Genomic DNA, 23228 nt, shown 5'->3' on the forward strand with positions numbered 1-23228 from the left:
GAGTGAGTGAGGAACAGGCAGAGTGAAGAGAACAGAGAGAGAAAAGGATGAAATCATAATTATAGATTTCTATAACTGTCTCCTGCTGGAGGTTTTTTGTTTACTTGATTTTTGTTTGACTGTTTTCTTCACCACTTTGTCTTTTGAAGAAGAAACTGAAGGTTATTTTCAAGAACCTCTGGATTTTACTCTTCAGTTTTTGAAACTTTTTTGTAAAAATGTCAGTTTAGTGAGAGGATCATTTTCTACCTCACATCATCATGCTGCTGGTTCTGCTTCTGGTTCTGTGCTCTGAGGCTCACTCCTCCGAGCCGTCATCCATCACCATCCAGTACCGCGTTTGGGAGGAGCAGTTGGCGGGAGCGCAGGTCGGCCGGCTGCTGGATGACCTCCGGCAGAGGGACCAAGGTGGACCCCTGGAGGATTTCCAGGTGGTAGAACACGGGAAAGCCCTTCCCTTCTCTGTCAGCACTCGTGACGGTGTTGTCTCCACCCAAGGCCGGCTGGACAGGGAGGAGCTGTGCCGGGGCTCTGACCTGTGCGAGGTGGCCTTCAGTGTCCTGTACAGGAAGAGCGGTGCTGTAGATTGCCTGAGGGTTCGCGTGGAGGTGATGGACCTGAACGACCACAGCCCCAGCTTCCCCAGTCCTCTGCAGGAGGTGGAGATCTCAGAGACAGCCAGCCTCAGGATGCGGATCCCTCTAGACCGAGCGGTGGATCCTGATGCAGGGCCCAACAGCCTGCAGACCTACTCACTCTCCCTCAACCAACACTTTGCTCTGGATGTGACGATTGGTCCAGATGGGACAAAACAAGCAGAGCTGGTGGTCATTAAAGAACTGGACAGGGAGGTCCAAAGCTCCTTTGACCTCACCCTGGTGGCCTGGGATAAAGGGAACCCGCCCAAATCTGGGAGTACGTTAGTCCGTGTTAATATTCAGGACTCAAATGATAACAGTCCGACTTTTGAGGACGCCACTCCCACTGTGGAGCTACCAGAGGATACGGCCCGCGGTACAACCATCATCAACCTCAAGGCTACAGACCCAGACCAGGGTGCCAATGGAGAAGTGGAGTATTCGCTCAGTAAGCACACCCGTCCAGAGGTTCAGAGGCTCTTCTATGTCGATCCAAACAATGGAGCTGTGAGTCTCAGAATGCCCCTGGACTATGAGGCGCAACCCAGTTTTGAAGTAGTAATCCAGGCCCGAGATCGCGGGCCAAACGCCATCCCATCGCACTGCAAAGTGCACGTCAAGCTGAGAGACGTCAACGACAACGCACCAAGGATACACATGACCTGGACTCCGCCCAACTCGCCCATTGCGACAGTGCTGGAAGGAGCACCGGAGGACACTTTTCTTGCTTTGGTGATGGTCTCTGACGCTGATTCAGGAGATAACGGCAAAGTCACAGCACACATTCAGCCGGGGTCCGGCCCTTTTCGTCTAAAGCACATCCACGGCGACAATTACATGATCGTAACCAACGGCAGCCTGGATCGAGAGAAGGTCATGCGGTACAACATCACGCTCCTGGCCCACGATTATGGCCAGCCTTCGCTTTCTTGTGTTAAACAACTGCCGGTTCATGTTCTGGATGAGAACGACAACGCCCCGATGTTTTTAACATCCCACTATAAAGCTTCCTTTAAGGAAAACAACGTTGCAGGCTACCATGCTCTCAAAGTTGAAGCACATGACGTCGACCTGGAGCTCAGTGGCAGAGTGTCCTACTTCATACACAACTCAAATGACGTGGACAGCGACACGCAATCTTTCGCCATCCACCCGACTAGCGGCATCATAAGCATCCAGCGCCCTCTGGACTACGAGGAATCTAACACCTACTCTTTCATCGTGGAGGCCGTCGACCACGGTCATCCACCTCTCACCAGCACGGCGACTGTGCAGGTGGACGTTGAGGATGTGAACGACAACTATCCAATCATCAAGGAGCCGAAACCCAGGAACGGTGTGGTATCTTTAAGTGTACCGGTCAATGCAGACAGGGGGGAGATCGTGACCGCACTGGGTAATGAGATGGAGGAGGCGTCGACCGATTTGAAAATCAATCCTCTTGTCAGAGAAGGACATGTTGGATTCCTTGCTTCCACCATAAAGGCTGAAGACCCAGACTCGGGGCTCAATGGTGAACTTCAGTATTTTTTAAGTCATGGAAACTCTCAGGGACTCTTCTGGTTGGATCAGGATTCAGGGCAGCTTTTTGTGAACACCACCAACGCCACTGATCTCATTGGTAAAACCTTTAAGGTGGACATCACCGTATCAGACATGGGTTCCCCCAAACTGACTACCAAAGTGACTCTGGAGGTGATGTTCATCAATCTCAAGGACCACCTGAAGAACTCATCACCTGGCACCCGTGGACAACTAAGTTTCACCATGATGATGGCGATCTGCCTGGGTGCTACGTGTCTGCTGCTACTGCTCGCCATCGCTTTGGTGACGACATTCTGCCGCACGGAGAAGCGGGACAACCACGCCTACAACTGCAGACAGGCGGAATCCACCTACACCCGCCATCCCCGGCGCCCGCAGAAGAACATCAGAAAGTCTGACATCCAGCTGATTCCCGTCATCAGGGGACGGAAGGAGGAGCCTCTCGAGGATGACAGTGAAGCTCAGCCACTGGCCCCGCCTCCAGTGATTTCAGAGGAGAAACAAACCGAGAGACAGTACACCTTAATGCCATCGGGCATGAACACGAGCTTCCACTCTCAAGGCTACCCAGAAGAGGAAGCCGCTCAGCCGCTTACGCATCACTGCAGAACCCTTCGGAAACCCGGAAACATTGAACTGGATGGCTCTTTACCTCTGACCCCCGCCACATCGTACCGGACTCTTACTCGCAAGTCCAGGAACACCTCGTCGTCCTCCACAGTCTCACAATCTAGCATGTTAAAGCGCAAGACTCACCCTGAGGGGGAGGAGGCGGAAACAGCATCGTCCGGATCCCAGGCCACTCTCAGGAGACCAAAGACCTTGGAAGGTCGAGGAGGACACGACGCAGAACATCGACAGATGCTTCGGAACCTGGTCCGATTGTCCATGGCTGCATTTGGAGACTCCATCGAGCTCTCCGCGGCTTCTCCAGAAGTGCAGGTGAGTTGTGCTTACTGTAATCTCTCAAGACTTTTCAAGGTACTTTTATTTATTTTTATTTCAAGGCTGTTGGTTTCATGAGGCTGATGAATTGTTATAGCTGTGGTATAATGTAATCGGCCTTTCTCAGGGGCCCCAGGAAATCCCCTGCTCTGGCTCTGCTGTAGCAACGCCCCTGCTGATTCCTTCACATAATGAGTTAACTTTTGCTTCTGAGCTGAAATCAATTAATTGATTCACATATTAGTTGAACTTAAAGTGATAGTTTGGGTTTTTTGAAGTTTGGCTGCATGACACTATCTTGTTTGCTATCTCTGAAAACATATTTTTTGGGGGGTTTTAGATACCTAAGAAAAGTAAAAAAATATAAAAATGAACAAATCAAATATACAACCTGCTTCACTGTACAATATCTTAATATATTTATGACTTGATCTCACATTTAGACAGAGTTTGTAACCTGCTCACTCTCCCACACCAAACCCCACAGAGAAAATCAGTGATTTTAGCTCGTGGGGACACAGGAGCTGCTGGTCTACTGCTGCCTCGTGTGGTCACTTTGTGTCACTGAAGTTAATGTAAACAAAGAATTTCAAACAATCACACACGTGAACTCACTGACGGAGGCAGCAGTGGATCAACAGCTCCTGTGTGCTGTGATGTTAAAATCACTAATTTTCTCAATGGGGTTTGGTGTGGGAGAGTTTACGGTCAACAAACTTCAGTTTCCCGTTGAAAAACGCCATCTAACAGTGAGATAAAGCAGCACACATGCGCTAAAGATATAACAGACTTCAGGTTGGACCTTTTCTTATGTGGTTAAATTCAGTTTCCGATTCTGTAGAGCAGAGTAACGAGCTTGTGGCGTCGTTACAAACCTAAATCGACTCCGCTGAAGCTGAGCGTTCATTAAAATTCATTAAATCAACACTCGAGGTTGTGCTCGGCGACGTGTATTGATGAAGGAAAACTCCTGCCTGATGATGTTTTAATGTCTCTTCTGTTTACATTCTCGTCTGTAGCCTGAACTTTAATGTCACTCCCGTTTAAACGTCATTTACCTTCAGTCGCAGGCGAACGTGTGATCACAATTTAACTTCATTCGAACATGTGCTTACACTTAGCGCCGCCGCGTAATTAAGCGGCGCCCTCCCGCAGGCTCTGAGATTAATGTGAAGTGAAGTCCATTAGTGAGGAGAACACACACACACACACACACGGAGAGAGGCTTCACTTACATCCGCAGCCTGATGACTTACTCAGACAGCCTGGAGCGTGTGTGTGTGTGTGTGTGTGTGTGTGTGTGTGAGTTTATTCAGGTGCTCATGTGTCACCGTCAGCAGAAACCTGACTTCATTATTTAAAAAAAAAACCCAACGAAATATCACGTATCACATTCATATTGAAACCAGGAGGAGGATGACGAGGTGAGAGAGTGAGGTTGAGGGTGAGGGGGTGAGTGTGTGTGTAAGCTGCGCTGTCACTTACAAATGACCCCGAAAAAAATCACAGTCGAGCTGAGAGAAAAACCAGATGAGACTAAAAACAGCAACAGGACGCTGAACCAGGACAGAGCCTGTCACTTACTCTGTGTGTGTGTGTGTGTGTGTCCTCACAAAGGAAGGACGTTTTAATGCTTATTCTCAACAAAAAAAAACAGAGAATGTGTCCTACTCGCACTCATATACAGACAAATGTAAACATTTCTTTCATTAAACCTTTATTTTAATGTTTTAAACAGAACGATGTTACAGCTTTTCAGCTTTGACTCCGAAAAAATGAAGAAAACGACATAAAATCACATCATTGTGAACATTTTTTACAACAAGATTGACATAAAGTGCAGTTGAAAGGTAAAACCCCCAGAGCCAGAGTTTATTTAAATTTAAAAACACTTTTAAAAACACTTTTAATGAAACCAGATTCTTAGGTTTCACATGATTCTGTTGCTTGAGCAGGAAAGTTTATACTCTCCTACTTCTACTGCCATTTTATCTGATGTGAGGTCACTTTTTTAGACATTTTATTGCAGAAATGTTACATCATCATATGTTGAAATGCATAAATCTTTACGTCATGTGATTTTATCGGCCAGAGCCGAAACAAATAGTAAACAACGCTCTCGAAATCCATAAAAACATGTTTTTTTCTGTTTAATTTCAGTCTCTTTTTATAAACGTCTCTGTTGTACATTTTATATTTTATTTGCATATATTTGTCGTTTCCTTGTCGTTAAACTGAAGCTCACGTCGAGGCAGAAATGACATACTGTGGCTTTAAGATGAAACAGGAAGCAGAATTCTCTCTGTTGTCTTCAGGTTATCAACTTTAGCTGCAAAGTACAGGCGATTCCAGGCCCCGCCCACTGCCTTTAATCTCAGAAATCTGATTTAAATGTCATAATTTCGATTTATTTCTTAAAGGCAGATTTCTATGATTTCAAAGTCAGAACTCTGAGAAACAACGAAGAATTCGGACTTAAAATCTCAGATTTCTCACTTAATCTCAGAATTCTTGAGTCTGTCTGATCTGCCTTTGAAAGGTAATGAATTAATACTGAGAAATCTGAGATTAAAGTCGATAAAGTCAGATATCTGAGGTTAAAGTCATAATTCTTAGTTCTTTCACGGAATTCTGACTTATTAAAGTCAGAATTCTGTAAAAGAAGTCAGAATTCTGAAGTCACAGAAACTCGTTAATGATTTAAAACACGTTAAAGTAAGAGACTACGCCCTGCAGACCGAACAAAGAGCCAGACCAGGTCTGACCGACACCCTCACGTGAATCACATTAAAGAGAGGAAGAGGCCCTTTTTTTACCCAGCATCCTCCTCTTCTCCTCCTCCTCAGTCCTGCAACACTGGCTTCACAAGTTTCTCTCTCCTCCCGAGAGAAAGCAGAGGAAGAGGCCTCCTGGATAAACACCAGTGTGTGTGTGTGTGTGTGTGTGCGTGTGTGTGTGTGTGAGGTGAACACACACACACACACACACACACACACACTGGACTGGTCCATCCTGGAAGGAAACGAGGCAGAGAAGAATAGGCTTTTACGTCGAGGCCGTTTCCTGCAGAAAACACACAAAACACACACAAATGTCATGACTATAACAAAGTCTGATATCAACACACACACACACACACGCCTCACTGTGTGTGTGTGTTTCCTCCCTGGTGTGTGTGTGTGTATCCGCTGTCAGCAGAAATCTATGAGTTGCTCACACACACACACACACACACACACACTGAGAGAAAGTGTCACTTTTTCTTTTACAACGACAACGTGAGCGTCTCCACAAGTTCAATTTTTCCTCATTAAGGATCAATAATTCCAGATTATCCTCCAGAATAATGAAAATCTACATTTACGACCTGATTTCTGTTCTTTTCTTTTAAAAAAACAGTCGGTTTTGAGCATCTTTTTAAAGAATATGAAGGTTCTGTGCTGAAGGTTCTTCTGTATGGACCACAGAAACCAAATGCTGCCTCTCCTCTAGACGTTCTAGAAGGATCTTAAAATATGAAGATGCAAGATCAATAAGAGCTTTAAAAAACAATAAAAAAGAGCTTAAAATGGATTTGGAAGCTGATGAGTAGAGACTTCAGGATTTTAGATCTTTATTGTCCCTCAAGGAGAACATTGACAAAACAATCACAACGATAAGTGGAATAAAAGTAATAAGATCTTCTGTTTAAGTGGATTTATTGGACAAAGGAGATAAGAGATGATCTTTTTGTGACTTCTGGTCAACGAGATATTTTCTGACTGAGAAACTCGATAATATCTGGGGTTCTTTGAAATTTTCGGTGAAATCCAGAGTTAATTACGCGTAATAACTAAATCCCTGTAGATCAGTTTCACTCGTTCACCACTTGACCTGTTTCTGGTTCTTGAACCCTCCTTTATTTCAGTGTCTATGGTCTAATGTGTTTTAAATGTGCTTATATTAATTAAATGCAGCAAAGAAGACGACAGTGATTCCGCAGATAATTCACGTTTGTGTGAATGTGGCACGAAAGTTACTGTGTTCATATTAGACAAATCTGTTTACAGCATCAGTATAATCTGTCTTTTCTTCATTTATTAACCTTCATTTCTATTTGTTGTATTTACACATTTATTTTTCTTTCTTTATTTTACATTACAATATTTTTAACGTCTTCCTCCTGATTGACAACTCGAAAAAAACTACAATAATTTCCCTGTGTTTAAAGGGTTAAACATTTCAAAATATGATTCATAGTTGATACGTATGTAATATCTCTGGGAAGGTGACATTTTCTGCTGCTAGGAACAAATTAGTACGTTTTAAAAAGTTTCAATATTTCAGACTGAACTAGCTTTAAAGGATTGACTCATTTAAAGTGGAAAAAAATATTAATATATAATGTTTTTACAGCTGTTTCAGAGAAGGTGACGTTTTCTGCCGCTAGGAACAAATGAGTAAGTTTTTTAAAGGGAACTCTTAAGGGTTAACGTCTTCTTCTTCCTCTCTGCAGCAGATCTCCCAGCTCCTCTCGCTCCTGCGTCAGGGTCAACTGCAGCCGAGGCCGAACTTCCGAGGGAACAAATACTCCCATCGAAACAGGTCAGTTGCTCCTCCTCCTCCTCTGAAGTCGACTCAGCAGAACCACAACAAAGCCTCAGTCGTCCACTCTCCTCTGAAGTTCTCACATGTGTTTTTTTTTCTTCTCCTTCTTCAGCTTTCATCTTAAAACATAATTAAATTTATTTAAAAAAATAAAAAACTCATGATTGACGTTAAAGCCACACATGTTTCTGTGTTTAAACACTTTTGGGTTTGTAATAAAACCACAACGGCGATGTCGCCTAAATCGGTTTTATCATTAACTCAATTTTCTTTGGTCATGTGACTTTGGTTACCATAGAAACCAGGTTTTTTTACTTGGGGGTTTCTGGACTTTGATCCATGTCATTGCTCCTTTTAAGTTTCTCGAAACTTGAAAAGTGGTGCGAGGTTTGAAAAGAGAAATGTTTCACAGAAGAAGAAGAGGACGAAGATCATGTCCAGACGTCGTTTTGTCTCCAGTCCGTCTCAGACTTTGAAGGACGACGATGCCGAGCTCAGACTCAATACTAGTAAGGAGGAAATTATCAAAAAGTCAGATGATGATGATGACGAAGAGGAGGAGGAGAACTGGACGGGTCTGAAGTTCTGGTCAGTGAACACAGAAGCTGAACCGTCCTTCAGACCAGACAAGGTTCTGGAGGCGACGGTCAATGCAGATGACTGGTACCAGGAGGTGGAGCGAGTCCTGCCTCAGCTCCAAGTCAGCGTCAGGAAGCAAAACAAGGACTGGAGGATCCACATGGACCGGATGCACCAGTATAGAGACAAAATCAAGTCCTCGTTCAAAGACTTCAGGAGCGGCCTGAACAAACTGGTGGAGAACATCGATAAGACTCAGGAGAAGGTGAGCAGCAGAGAGAAGTACATCAACAACCAGCTGGAGCAGCAGATCCACGAGTTCCACCGCACGCACGTCAAACTCAGCGAGGTCCGGGAGCAGTTCCGGCAGGTCAGCGCACGGGTGGAGGAGAAGACCCGGGTCCTGGCTGAGATGAACGACAAGATGGGCAATGCCAAGCAGGAGATGGAGGTGAAGGTCAGCAGCATGTCTGACGGAGCGCCGGTGGAGAACATCAAGCAGAGTCTGAAGAAGCTAAAGCAGGAGATCGTCGACATGGACGTGAGGATCGGGGTAATTCAGCAAACGCTGCTGCAAGTTAGAGTCAAAGAGAAGTTCAACAGGACGCCGGACATGTTCTCCACCGACATCCCAGAACCTTCACCAACATCAACCGATCAACTATGACACAATGGAAATAAAACTTAAAAAGTCCCTCCCTCCACTTATTGTCTCCATCTTGTCCTCTCTCTTGTGTCCTTTGTTACACCAACTGTCTTCATATCTTCTTGTGTAGAATATGTGCTCACTATTTTGCAGTCAGTCTTTTGTGGCTATAGATAACAGCTCATTATTCTTCAGGCAGTGTCTTGGTGGATGTATAAACAGTTCATTATTTGGCAGTCAGTTTTGTTTGTGAATGTTTAGAACAGTTCACTATTTGGTAGCCAATCTGTTGCTGGATACAACGAGAATAGTTCATTATTTGGCATTCAGTCTGGTGGTATAGAGAATAGCTCATTATTTGGCAGTTTGTGAATGTTTTAACAGCTCATTATTTGGCAGTCAGTCTGTTGGTATAGAGAAATGGTCATTATTTGGCAGTCAGCCCATTGGCACATATATAGAATAGCTCATTATATGGCTGCCAATCTGATGCTAGATATAAAGAAAATAATTCATTATTTGGCAGTCAGTCTTGGTATAGAGAATATCTCATTATTTGGCAGTTTGTGAATGTTTAGAACAGCTCATTATTTGGCAGTCAATCAGTTGCTGGATTTATATAACAGCTCACTATTTGGCAGTCGGTTTGTTTGCGATTACAACAGCTTATGTATTGGCAGTCAGTCTGGGGTGATATATAAATAGCTCATTATTTGGCAGTCAGTCTCTTCTTTTGGTTTTTCTCTTCTGTTCATTCTGTCCTCTCATCTGTCTTTTCTGGCAAAGCTCAGATGTAGAAGAAGAGGCACAGAAAATTAGAAGGCAGTGATGCTTGTTTTGCAGGGTTAGCTGCCTGAAAACAAGAATGAAAAATAATTCTTATCTGCCTTTGATCTATCGTAGATTAGAAGACAAAGGCGATGTCCTGAAGTCAAGAAAAGTTCATTTACACTGCATTTTCTGCAGCAAATGTAAATAATCTGTGAAGTTCAGCACAAGAATGGAGTCACAACAGCAAGACGAGCTGTTTCAACGACTGCTGCTGCAGACGGTGGGAAAAACGCTGACTGTAAATCCAGACGCCAAACTCATCCGCCCACAACCTGGCATGTGTGTGAAGACCGTCTCTGAGCCAGACAGACACAAGGTTTTTGTCAACATCTGTCAGTCAAACTCAATCCAATCACCTCCACAACTCTCCAAAGAGAAGCTCGTGGAGCTGCTCCAGTCAGAGAACATCAGCAGCTACAGAGTTCCCATGAGTCTCGGCGAGCCTCACACAGAGGTAGACAACAGGTCTCAGGGTTGCACGGCCTACGACGTGGTCGTCAACCAGGGGTTCTTCCAGAGCCACTCCTCCAGGAGTTTGTTGTTCTGGTGTCATTTCAGGGTCTGGAGAACAAATACAACGTAGAGCTGTGCAGAAAGTGGAAGCTCCTGAAGAACCGGAAGGTTTTCGGATCTGTGAGTGAGCAGAACATCTGCACTAAGAGCAAGCCGGTGATACAAGAGCTGCAGCCTCAAGAGAGCTCCACAGCTATGGCCAAAACACCGGACTTCTCTTTGCTTGTGGAGCCTCCTGCTGGCGACCCAGAGTACCTTGTTGCTGAAATAAAGCTTCCTGGAGTTCTATCGTCTCGCTCTCTGGTCCTAGATGTTGGAGAAGACCGGCTGGTGTTGACAGCGCGGCCGTTGCTCTTCCATCTCGACGTCTTCCACCTTTTCCTCGTCGATCAGGAGAACAGCGTGGCTCAGTTCAACAAGAGCACAGAGATCCTCACAGTCGCGATGCCCGTGGTGTCTTCACGATGTTAAGGAGGTTCTTCTTCTGTTCTTCTTTCAGCTTTGACCTCCACAACATCCATTAACCTTCTTCTCTGTAGTCTTCCTCCTCTTTTCCTCCAACTTGGCAGCTCCATCTTCAACATGCTTTGTCCAATATCCTCACTATCCCTCTGGAGGTCAGAACTAGATTCTCCCTTTAGTGTCGCAACAATTCCACGAATAAAAATGAAACAAGTATGTTGTCACTTCACTTCTGCCACAAACATGACAGAAGTGAAGTTAACGGTGTTTCTTTGGTGACAGCCATGTTGGGGTTGATTAAGGTTGCTCCAGGCTGGAAATCTGACTTGACGTGGAACGCCCACTCCAGTTGGATTTCCGACTTCAACTGGAATGCAACATACTTGACAGGGACTGAGCACAGCAAGAAAAGTGATTTTCAAGAAATAAATTAAAATAAGCTTTGTTTCTGGGAAAAGTTCTGGGAAAAATAATCCCGAAATCACCTTTGCACTAGACAAAGAATTTAATTTTAAGAAAGAATTTACCATTAACAATTTGAAACAATGGTTTGAATGGTTTGGTTTGGAGCTTAATCCAGTAAAGGAAGACTAATTTTACTGGTTTTGGGCCAGTTTTTCCTTGTTTTAGGGCAAATAAGGTCTGAGAGTAGCTAAATTTTTACTGAAATTGAATCCAACAGCATTCTCGTATTTGGAGGATTTTGTACTAAAAACTCGGGTAAATAGGAAGTATTCTGTCATCTGCCTTTGATGTGTCCATGTGCACAGATCAAAGACCGCAAAGGTCATGAGGATGCTGACGCGAGTAAATACTCAAGAGTCCAATTCAGAAGCCACGTCGCGCGTATCGAATGCTGTAAAGGTGCGTTGTCATAGTGATGTGTGAAGCTCGACACGCAAGGCACAATGCGCTCCGTGTTTTGGTATTTCAGCGAGACGGCAAACAGAGGGCGGAGTCGCCACCCGAAGAAAAAGAATGGCCGCAAATACGACTCGTGTCTGGACGCCCGTGTCCAGGACTACATCCAGGACTTCAAGACCAACATTGAGCAAAACCTCGAGTCGACCAAAATGCAGATTTTAATGGAGCGTAACGCGTCGGTGAGGGCCTGCCTGAAGGCCAACGTCGAGACCCTGGGCGCTGTCCTCGATCTGCTTCACGGTAAACGCGAGGAAGACCCGCCCACTGTCACAAGGCTCAGGGAGGAGATTGCAGAACTCAAAGAGAGGCTTCAGGAGTCGCAGGACATGCGCAGGAGGAACGCCGAAAGCCTTTACGTGCACAAAAAAATGAGCATGGACTTCAAGTGCCAGCTGAACAAGGCTTACAAAACGCAGAGCAGGACTGAGAGAGAGGCGGAGCGAAGGGAGCAGGAGCTTCTCAACCAGCTGATGGAGGCTCAGCAGGCCTTTGACGCCAGGCTTAGTCATGAAGTGTCTGTCAATGCGGACCTCAGGCGGCAGCTGACGGACACCCACAAACAGCTGCAGCAGCAGAGGCAAGAGAACGTCCACAGTGCGGGGGACTCTCCGGGAGCGAAAACCGCGGAAAAACGGGAGGAGATCGCAGACGCCGAGGCGAAGAAAGAGACGACGCAGATGGAGCAGAAGCTGACGAAGCACCTCGAGGAGCTGAACAGAAATTTAAACAAGGGCAGGAAGGGGAGCTTCACCAATTTATTTTCACGAGTAAGGAGTGTTGTGAGTGGGTTCTGTCTATAGCTTGTTGTTGCTTTGGCAACCTCCACTCTAGTTGGAACTCGGAATTGTCCCGAGTTAGGATTCCAAGACTTCCCTTGTTATTAGCGTCAATATCACTTGTGTTGCATTTGCGTCACAGTGAATCAGTCGTTCACATAGTACTCACTTTGTGTGCGTCAGATTCCCTGTTATGGACTGGGTTATCCAACAATAGCGAGCTTTGCACCTTTGCATACTGTTTTTGTCCAACTTCTCTCTGGACCTCAGTGAACTTTGAGGTGACGTCACTCCCAGGTCCACACACTGCCATCTTCAGGAGTTAGAAAACTTGTACACTACCAATGTCCCATGAGTCTTCCAGAGATGGAAGATCAGCTAGATCTAGAGATGGGTAGCAGCTTGAGCAGAGAAGAGTTCCTTCTCCCTGGCCACTTCGTCCAGATCTTCCGGGGGAATCCCGAGGCGTTCCCAGGCCAACCGAGATATAGACTCTATAGCGAGTCCTGGGGCCTCCTCCCAGTGGGGTGGACTCATAAGGAGGCCTCCTGACCAGGTGCCTGAACCACATCACCTGGCTCTCGAGGCGGAGGAGCAGTGGCTCTACTCTGAGCCTCTCCTGGATCACCAATCTCTAAGGGATGAGCCCAGACCCTGAGGAGGAAACCCAACGTGGATCGACTGGTAAATCGAAATCCTTCTTCACCATGACAGACCGATCCCTCCGTCGACCTCCCACTCCATTCTTCCCTCACCCGCGAAGTTCTCTTTTTTTTACTCCCACTGAAAACAAGACATTTGAGAAGGTTCTCATGTCCAGGTTTGACAAACACTGATCGACATTTTATGAACCAAACAACTAATCAACAGTATAATCGATGATGAAAATACTGTAATTGTAAGTTACAGCAATACTTACAACACTTGATTGTTTCCAAGGTCAAACCCAAGCACTTTCAAGGTCATATTTTCACACTTTTCCAGCACCTTAAACCTTGAAAAGTGACTATGTTTGACTACTACAAATAAAATATTCTTAAGATGATTCAAATGTTCTTTTTTTGTTGATTTTCCAAATGTTGATTGTCTAACTTTAAATTTAGCCACGTTCACACTGTGATGGTCCTTAAAATGAGGCCAAAACGATACCAATTTTACACAGAACGAGTCTCTCTTTACTTGATTAAGCTGAATTTAAATATATATACATTAGAATTTCTTCTATTTCCTTTTCCATGTTAACCATTGTTTCAGCTTGTACTGTTAGCAGTAAAATCTTATTAAGACCAAGTTTGTTCTTGAAATTTGATCTTTGCAAAGAAAACAAACAAAAGGTTACTTTTACTTATATTACTTTGAAAGTCATTTTTTGCAGTGTAGCTCAGACAGCACTGACTCTCACCACCACAGCTGGAAGTAAATGAGGAGTTAATGTTGCGGAGAAACATCTGGAAACACCTGCAGCCGAGCAGCTGATCTTCAGAGCGTCCTTCATCAGCTTGGAGATCAAACCAGGCTGTGTCTGATAGCACAACATTAAAGGGGAATGCCCCCTTTTTTAACCACTCACAGATGTTTCTCTTGGACCTGAACGTTGTTCTTTGATCTTCTGCACAAATGCTGCCGCGGTGGTTTCTCCTCTGTTTTTATTGTCTTGTCTCATCGATTCAGTTCACTTATTTCAGAGTCGTCCTCGTCTCAAAACAGCTGCGTTAAGTGTCTTGATGAGTTTAATTAAGAAACTTTTGTGACTCATTGACGTGATGGAAGCAAGTTCTCCACCAGAAAAAAACGAATTTTAAGAAACAATATCTACCCTTTACAGCTTTAATGACCAGAAATAAGCGTAAATAATAGTTTGTGTGTGCAAATCTGAGAAATTGTAAGGTCAAAATACTTCAAATATAAATTAAGGCTCATTTTACGTCACTATTTCAACAAAAATAAGCACTTTTCAAACCTTGAAAACATTGAAATCAAAGATTACGTAGACAAAAGACACTGTGTCTCTCTGCGAGTGTGTATGTGTGTGTGTGTATGTGTTCATGTCAGGACCGGTAAGTCCTCATGGAGACCAAAACCTGGTCCTAATGAATCCGGAACCTCATTTTCTGAGGAACTGGTTAAAATTTAGGACTAAGATTTGAGTTGTGTTTAGGTTAAGGTCAGGGATTAGGCTTTGTTTAAGTGTGTGTGTGTGTGTGAGAAGAATGAGTGTTGAAACAGTGTGTGTGTGTGTGTGTGTGTGTGTGTTTCAAGGCGATGACAGATCTAATCTCATCGCCACAGCGGCGCTGATGTAGCTGCTTCCCGTGGATCACGTGCGCGCGCGCACACGCACACACACACACACACACAGTAATGATGGTGGAAACAACACGTCGGGTACATTTATTTAAAAAATAAAAACATGTTTCAACCCGAGGTAAAAATTAAGCATCATTTCATCTGAGAATCAGATTTTAATCTGCAGAAAAGACTGAAGAAGAAGAACGCGCCTTTATCTGACTTCCTGTCTGAGCCTGCCCACACACACACACACACACACACATTTTATCGTCGTCTTATCTCACAGCGGTGAATCTGTAGATTCTGTTTGCGTTTGGATTAAAAACTCTAAATAAATCTATTTCAAGTTACATAATTAGATTTTTAATGTGCGCTTATATTTTTCACTATTACTGTGCAAACCTTCACACGTTATCTTTACGACTCATTTTTATTTATACATTATCATCATTTCTCTTTGTTATTTCAATCTTTTGTGGATTAAATGAACTGCAGCTAATTTCCAATGTTTTCTTCCAAAAATCACAGGTTGTAAATCTCAATCTCATCAGGATTAAACCTTGTGTGTGTGTGTGTGTGTGTGTGTGTGTGCAGATATGGAGGTCAGGACTGCTCTGATTGGCAGAGCACCAAAGACAGTGGACATGGAGAAAGTGAGGCCGGAGACATGGACTGGGAACCAGGACGAGATTCACCTATAGACCCACAGCTGGAGGAGGGGCTTAACAGCCTGTTCAACAACCCTGGTACACACACACACCTAATCCCAACCTTTAATCTAAACCAAATCCAAACCCTAAAACTAACGTCCAGATTAGGCTAAAATAAGCCTTAAACTTCAGCCATTTAGCTTTTTCAGTCAAACTTAAATTAATTAAACTTGTACTTTTTATCACCAACAAAACAAACAGGGGAACGATTCATTCATTCATTCATTCATTCATTCAACTAAGTCTTAACCCATTAACAGCCATTTTAGGGCGTGACAGGACGTGAGGAGCAGCCAAAAATGTCCTCACTTTCACAAAATGTCCTCACTTCCTGTGGTTTTTCCACATTGTTTTGGTCCTCACACACACACACACACACACACACGCGCTGAACCTTTATATGATATAAACTCAAACTCAAACAAGTTCACAAATAAAAATCTGTGACATAAAAACAACAATAAAAGACACAAATAATGAAACAAACTAAAATGAACGACCTAAAGGACCTAAACACACGTTAATAATAATACATTTGGACAGTTTCTGTCCGTCAAACACACAAACAACAGTCACAACGCGTCTTAAAATGTCAATAAACACATTAATAAACAGAAATGATGAGTTTTCCATCCCAAACATGAAGAGTTAAAGTGAAGTGACGCTGTGGGTGGACGTGGGTGTAAAAACCTGCCTCTGTGTTATTTCCTGCTTTTGTCCTGTTTTTCTACCTTTGACAGTGTGTGTCCATTGTAAGTGACCACTGTGTGTGTGTGTGTGTGTGTGTGTATACAGTATATGTTCTGCTGGGGTTCAAAGGTCAAACCCTTTTATCCTGATTCGCCAGGAGGTCGACGTTAAGCTCACTGACACCGGGTTTAGTTCCCTGTTTTTGTTTGTGTTTGTCAAAAATAGACGGGATAGATTCATCAAAGTGAGTAAAAACATCAAGAGAAACTGACTCCACCAACAAAATGAACGTTATTTGAAGTTTTTCACCGTTTTAAGAATCACTGTTGGACAGATTTTCCTAAATTCCTACAGGAAAGTGAAGTTCGTAGACCGTCAACTCTCCCACGCCAAAGTCCATAGAGAAAATCATTGATTTTACGTCCATTCATAATCACGGCACACAGGAGTTGTGAATCCACTGCTGCCTCCATCAGTAAACTCAAATGCCTTATGTTTTCATTTCGGCATTTCAAAACCTGTGTTAAGATTCACCACAGTGACACAAACTGGCCACACGAGGCAGCAATAGACCAGCAGCTCCTGTGTCCCCACAAGCTTAAATCACTGCTTTTCTCTATGGGGTTTGGTGTGGGAGAGTTTACGGTTTACAAACGTCCGTTTCCTGTTGAAAAACATCGTATAACAGCGAGACACAGACGTGAACATGTTTTTAAGACATCGCAGACTTTATTTAAGAGCCTAAAATTATTTTTATATTCTCATAATATGACTTTAAATCAGCTCACACGGGGCAGATTTCCCAAAGTTTAACAAAGATATTTTTGTGAACGACAAACAATCTCATTGTGTCGTGGAATTCCAGCATGGAATGTAGGCCAGTGTGTGTGTGTGTGTGTGTGTTAAACAGCCTCTTCCTGGTATTGTGGCTGTCGGAGCCCGGGGGTGAATCGAGGGGGTTACCACCTGATGATGGCCGAGCGAGCCTCACTTTACAGTGTGAGAAAGAGAGAGAGACAAAGGTGTGAGTGGGAGTTTGTGTTTCCTTTATTTTCATGTGTGTGATGCTTGACTCACGTTCTGCCCTGAAGGCTGAGCGATCACTGTAACGCACACCTGTGTGTGTCTGTGTGTGTGTGTGTGTGTGTGTGGCTTTGATGAAGCTGCCAGAGCAACACATTCCTTCCTTTTCTTATTTTCCTGACCTGTGACGCCTCCATTTTTCTTCCACACTGTCACTGTGAGTCACACATCAGACACAAACCTGCTCCTTTGTTAAACTGTCAAGGTGATATGATGCGTGTGTGTGTGTGTGTGTGTCTACAGATTCTTATCTTAAAGGTCCAGTGTGTAACATTCACGAGGATTTATTTACAAAAAATACTACACATAAGTATGCTTGTATAATGCACCACCCGTTTCTGTTTTAGTTTCCATTGCAATCTGCACTCTCACCACTTGGTGTCACTAATTCTTCCACACTGGCTCTTTAAAGGAAGTTTACTGCAGCTCACAATGTTATACACAACGTTTCAAACCGAGCGTTTTACGAACACTCGCGGAATTGTCATAATTTGTGTTTTTGTTAAGGTATTTTTTATATCTTAGGTTTTTCTTTACTTTTCTAATTGTATTCAATTTAAATGCATGAAACACCAAGTCCAATAACTTGAATGTGTCAACGTACTTGCCAATAAATCTGAATCAATCTGATTCTGAGGCTAACGCGAGAGCTAACAGCAACCAACAAAGGTTACCGAGATAATCCGATTCCCTCGCTCAGTTTTGGCCACGCCCTCTCACTTTTTTGTCCGATCTTGCTCGCTCGGTGCACACCTAAAGAAACGGTTCTCTGCGTCACATCGCGACGTTGAAATAATCTCAACAGTGATTATCTTTAGCGATATCGTATTCACAAAATGTTGAGTGATGCAAATTCCGTATATTTGACGGATTGAATGGGCGGGATTAACTTTGTCTGGCATTACATGGAATTTTTTACGTGGAACTCCTTTATTCTTTTTTTCCTACTTTAATATTCTGTTATTCTTTATTTTAAATGTGTACACCTTTAAACTGAGACCCAAGATCCATTTCTTTTTGTTTACATCAGAAAAACACAGTTTCTCCAGAGACTGTACATAATGAAAAAGAATCATTGTCATTATTGATGAATCAGACAGTTATCTTCTCGATTATACGCAGCAGCAGCAGCAGACTGTTCTATCGCAGAAGAATCTGCTGAAACTTCAGTAATTTAAAAAGGATTTGTGGGGTTTTTAGAGGATCTGTGATGAAATACTGTCAAAACAAGGAAGAGGCGGGAGGGCGGGGCTCTGAGGCCACACTGTGTGTGTGTGTGTGCGTTAGTTAATTCACTGCATCTGGTTCTGGTTTAGTTGAAGGAGACCTCAGAGCTCGCTGAGAGTCAAACCCAGTTTGTGCTTCACTACGTATTCATTGATAAACGATAGTGAGAGAGACGATATAAAGACAAGACGACGTGTCTTTATCAATAAAGCAAGTATAATTATTATACTTGTGATCACACACACACACTTATTGGGATTTCATTCCAATCTAAAGCAGCAGAGGCCCATTTTTGTTCATGTTCTGTTTTCACAGGCGTTTATCGTCAGCGTAAGTTTGACCTTCTTTTAGCAACATCCTGTGTGCAGCTTTTGACAGATCGATCAAAATTTTTCGTCATGGGTAGGTGATCACCCGAGTATGTTTTCATTCAATTTTGGTAAGAATCCACTCACTAAAGATCGACACAGTGGATTTAAAACACAAACATTTCTGGTGCTGGTTTCTTGGTCTGTTTTACTTCGTGTCCAGAAACACTGTGACTCTGGGCCTGCCTTATATAACCTAGGCCACTCCCACTTCACACAGGTGCTGTCAATCATGACAATCAACCTCCACCTGTTGTGAAACAGCAAACAATTTAAGGGTAGTTTGACATTTTTAACCTACAAGGAAACAGAATATAACAACACACATTTAAAAACAAGACACGTGTAACACACATAAAAATCTAAATATAAAGTTAATTATAAGCTTAACTTTCAAATAAATGTGTTTGTACTTAAAACAAATGAATAATCTGCTTTAAAACTAAACAACAAATCCAGTTTTAAACAAATCTAGTTGCACTTGAACCCAAATAAAACATAAAAGAAGAAAAATTGTTAAATAAACTTAAAGTTAAAAAAGGTCCTAAAATGCCAATTGAAACAAAACAAACAAAAAATTTATTTAAAAAAATCACTTTAAACCAACAAAAAATCAGAAAAAACAAAACAATTTAAACTAAAATATCTGTATAGAAAGCCAACAAGACAAAACAAACAAAAAATACTTCACTTTTGTATAAAAAACCCCCCCAAATTTCCATTTGTGTGTAAAAACCACTGAAGAAAAACCTTCACACAAATTATTTTTATAGCAGGAAACATAAAAATCAAGACATACATTTGAGTTTGTGAATTCCACTGATAAACATCCACATCCTGAGTTTCCCCCGCGCTGTGGAAAAGTGTTGAAGTAAACACTTCTTTCATGGTTTTGCAGACTAAATTAGATCAGATGAAACTTGACTTTACCAGAAGGAAACCAGGAACAGAAGAAGAAGAAAAGGATGTAAACAGGAAACAACGAGGAGGAGGACGAGAAAAAACAAAAGAGAGAAAATGAGGCTGTTAAACGTGTTTGTGTTTATTTCCAGTCGACGACGTGTTTTACAGTGAATTGAAACGAGACGTATAATCATCTTTGTTTGAGACTCAGAGTCTCACTTTGTGTCTTTTCGCTCAGACACACCCGGCGTTTACAGTGACAGAAAAACCACCGTGTCATACATTCCTGCTTTTCTGAACTCAGACGGAGACACTATGAATTTAAGACGTCTTTCTGTGTCTCTTTCTGCAGACGACGTCTTCTCCGACGTCACTGACCCGTCCTGGATGGCCAGACTGTCTCTCCCGCTCAGCGGCGATTACCACGACAATGTTTTTGTCCCCACTGGACCACCGTCCCCCGAGAGTGAGCTTCTGCCTCGGGACTGTCTGGACTCATCGTCCTTCTCCACCTTTGGTAAAAACTCAAAGAAATACACGTTTCACGTCTTTATCTCACTCTTAGACGGACTTTTCCAACAGGAAACTGAAGGTTCGTAAACCGTAAACTCTCCCACACCAAACCCCATAGAGAAAATTTGTGATTTTAGCTCAGGACACAGGAGCTGCTGGTCCTCTGCTGCCTCGTGTGGTCACTTTGTGTCACTGAGGTCAATCTGAACAAAGGATTACAAAAGCCGAAGTGACAAAATAACACATTTGAACTTATTGATGGACGCAGCAGTGGATCAACATCTCCTGTGTGCTGTGATGTTAAAATCGCTGATTTGCTCTATGGGGTTTGGTGTGGGAGAGTGACCAGTTTTACGACGGAAAAATAAACTTTCATATCCTGCAAGAAAAGTCTGTTTAACGGTAAAATAAAGCAGCAAACATATTCTTAAGATGTTATAGACTTAAGCAAGAACTGTGTTTACAACACCGCCACAAAAAAACAACAACTTTCCATTTAAAAAGTTCCTGTTTTTAGCTCAGATGAAACCTCCTTTCGTTCCTTGCTTCCTTCTAGGTAAAACTCCAGACAAGGACGGCCCACTGAGCGGGGCCCTGCTGTCCGAGGTCAGCACGCTGTTTGAGATGCTGATGACACAGAAGGCCGACGCCCACCCTGGCCCCCGACCGGACGTCCTGTACCGTCTCTCGGCGGCGTGCCGGCGCTCGCTGGGCCTGGATGGCGGCGTTGGGGCCTCCACGCCAGCAGGGGGAGCCGGAAACGCAGCGAGGAGCTCTGGGAACGCAGAGAAACGGACGGGCGCCGTAGCCGCGCCGTCAGGACTCTACCAGTAAACGTAACTTCTGTTCTCCAAACACTGGAAAAGACTGAGAGATCAGGCTCAGAACAGGAAGTGATGTCATGTAGCTAGCTACTTTCTATAAGTCTGGAATTTCCGAGTTGAAGTTGGAAACTCGGTTGGACACTGTAACTTAGACGTACTTAGAGCGTGAAGAGATTTGTGAAAGTCGTGAATTGCGATCAGAGACGTGACGGGATGAACGTGAAGTCGGACGATGGAAAGGAAAGTGACTGTTAAGTGACAATAATTTGCCAAAGTATTTCTGAGCCAATGAGGCTGCGACTTCCATCATAGTCACATGACTGTTTTACGTATAATAACACCGACTTTATTCAGCAGCGGTTTCTGCCCTAAAATCCTTGAATTTTGTCAAAATAGTTTGAATTGTTGACGGAGACTAACCAACATTTATAGCTGAGAAACTGATGGACTGCGATGTGGGATAAAAATCATACATCGTCTCATTCCAATCTAACGCTAGTAGAGGCCAATTTTTGTTCATGTTCCATTTTCATCTTTTGTATCGTCAGCGTAAATTTGACCTTCTTTTAGCAACTTCCTGTGTGCAGGTTTTGACGGATCAATCTAAATTTGTCGTGATGGCTAGTTAATCACCCGAGTATGTTCCCATTCAACTTCGGTAAGAATCGACTCACCGATGACGTCACAATGAGCAAAACTGTAAAATGATGTATTATGAATTTTGAAATTTAACATGGAAAAACCTCATTGAACAAGTTTATGTGTGTTCTCTCTCTCAGCGACGTCTTCACAGATCAGGATGATTTTTGTCATGTTTATGTAAAATGGTGAAAACTATAAGCAGGTAAAGTTCTATAAAGGTCCAGAAAGTTCTTCTGGATCAAACGTGGATTTTTAAATGAAAACATTTCAGGTGCTGGTTTTGTGATTATTTTTTTGGTCATGTATATATTTGCAATTAGGTTTGTCAGTGAAAACACTGGAAATCTTATATTTGTACTTTTATCTGTTAAATATTAAAAGTTTCTTCGTTTTTATTGCGATTTTAGAACTGTGGTCTGTATATAAACTGGGGAACTAACGAGGAGATGAGCTGCAGCTGCGGAGAAGAGGGAAGAGTTGACCGGTTTCTTTTTTTAAAGACATACTGTACATTTCTTTAAAATGACTTTATCACAGCATAATACGATCATTCACAGCCTGTTGTTGTCATGTGATCATGTTTTATGTCACAACAACCTAAAAATATCTCGTTATCATGTGAAACTTTTCACATTGTCATGTGATAGTGACTTATTTTTGCAGTGACAGAGTTTTGTTTGAGAAAAACAGGAAACAGGAAGTAAATCCAGCTCCACTCATGTTTCTTTCACCTTAAACTTAAGTCACTCAGTCACAAACTCAGTCTAAACTAAAATGTCACATTTAAATCATCACATGACTGTCGTTGTTGATCCAGGACGGTTTGCTTCTTAAATTATTGGTTTTTACTTTCATCCAACACATTTTTTCTCTTTTCCTATTATTTAGCTTTTCCTCTATTTTGTACCAGATTTGTGAAAAAAGCACTTTGTACATAGTTTTTTGTGAAATTTCTTGTATTAAAATGTTGTTTTTTTTTGTCATTAAAAAACTGATTTGTAACTTTTTTTTCCAATAAAACGTGTATCATGTGACACAAACAGCATTCAGAAGCTCATTGAAAAAACTGCAGATTTAAGACTGATTGTGAGCACTGGTGGGAGTGAACTGAATAACTGTGGCGCCATCTAGTGGCAGCTTCATGTATCAACCATAACTTGAACTGCTGCTTTTTAAATTGTGTGTTTCTTTCTTTTTTCTGTGTGTTTAAAATGATTTAAAAACACAATTTAAAAGTGTATTACTTGTTTATTATGAATTTTATTAAATTGAAGGAATCCTACTAAAGTATTTCATTAAAACACTGATTTCTACTGATGAAGTGATTATTTAAATTCACTTTTCACATGTGTCAGAATGAAGCTGCAGCGACAGGTTTTTCAAAAACAAAGTTTGAAAGTTTCAATCAAATCCAACGGAAGCATTTTCATAGAAAACCAAAGCATTTTAAAAGTTGAGTACTCAAAAAAAAACCTCAAATGTACTTTAATATTTGTATTCCACACCAAAATCAGGGAGTGGTCAAAAGGGAAA

General features: G+C 42.7%; 2 protein-coding genes and 1 pseudogene across 3 annotated transcripts; all 3 read left to right on the forward strand.

Moving 5' to 3' along the window:
- On the forward strand, positions 1–23008 carry pcdh12 (protocadherin 12). 2 transcript variants are annotated; one of them, XM_044040703.1, is made up of 5 exons: positions 1–3125; positions 7624–7712; positions 15330–15481; positions 20069–20233; positions 20786–23008. In XM_044040703.1, exons 1-5 carry the CDS (start codon positions 261–263, stop codon positions 21061–21063), a joined length of 3549 nt encoding a protein of 1182 aa, XP_043896638.1. In that variant the 5' UTR covers positions 1–260; the 3' UTR covers positions 21064–23008. The 2 variants fall into 2 exon arrangements, with proteins under 2 accessions (XP_043896638.1, XP_043896639.1); XM_044040704.1 differs by having other exon boundaries at positions 7627–7712.
- Positions 7885–9328, forward strand: LOC122778641 (intraflagellar transport protein 57 homolog). Its single transcript, XM_044040705.1, has one exon. The coding sequence runs from the start codon at positions 8149–8151 to the stop codon at positions 8959–8961; it is 813 nt and encodes a 270-aa protein (XP_043896640.1). The 5' UTR covers positions 7885–8148; the 3' UTR covers positions 8962–9328.
- On the forward strand, positions 9526–10772 carry LOC122778640 (annotated as a pseudogene).
- Positions 23009–23228: the final 220 nt, after the last annotated feature.

The sequence above is a fragment of the Solea senegalensis genome, linkage group LG12 (genome assembly GCF_019176455.1).
Source record: "Solea senegalensis isolate Sse05_10M linkage group LG12, IFAPA_SoseM_1, whole genome shotgun sequence".
In the NCBI taxonomy this organism is placed as follows: Eukaryota; Metazoa; Chordata; class Actinopteri; order Pleuronectiformes; family Soleidae; genus Solea; species Solea senegalensis.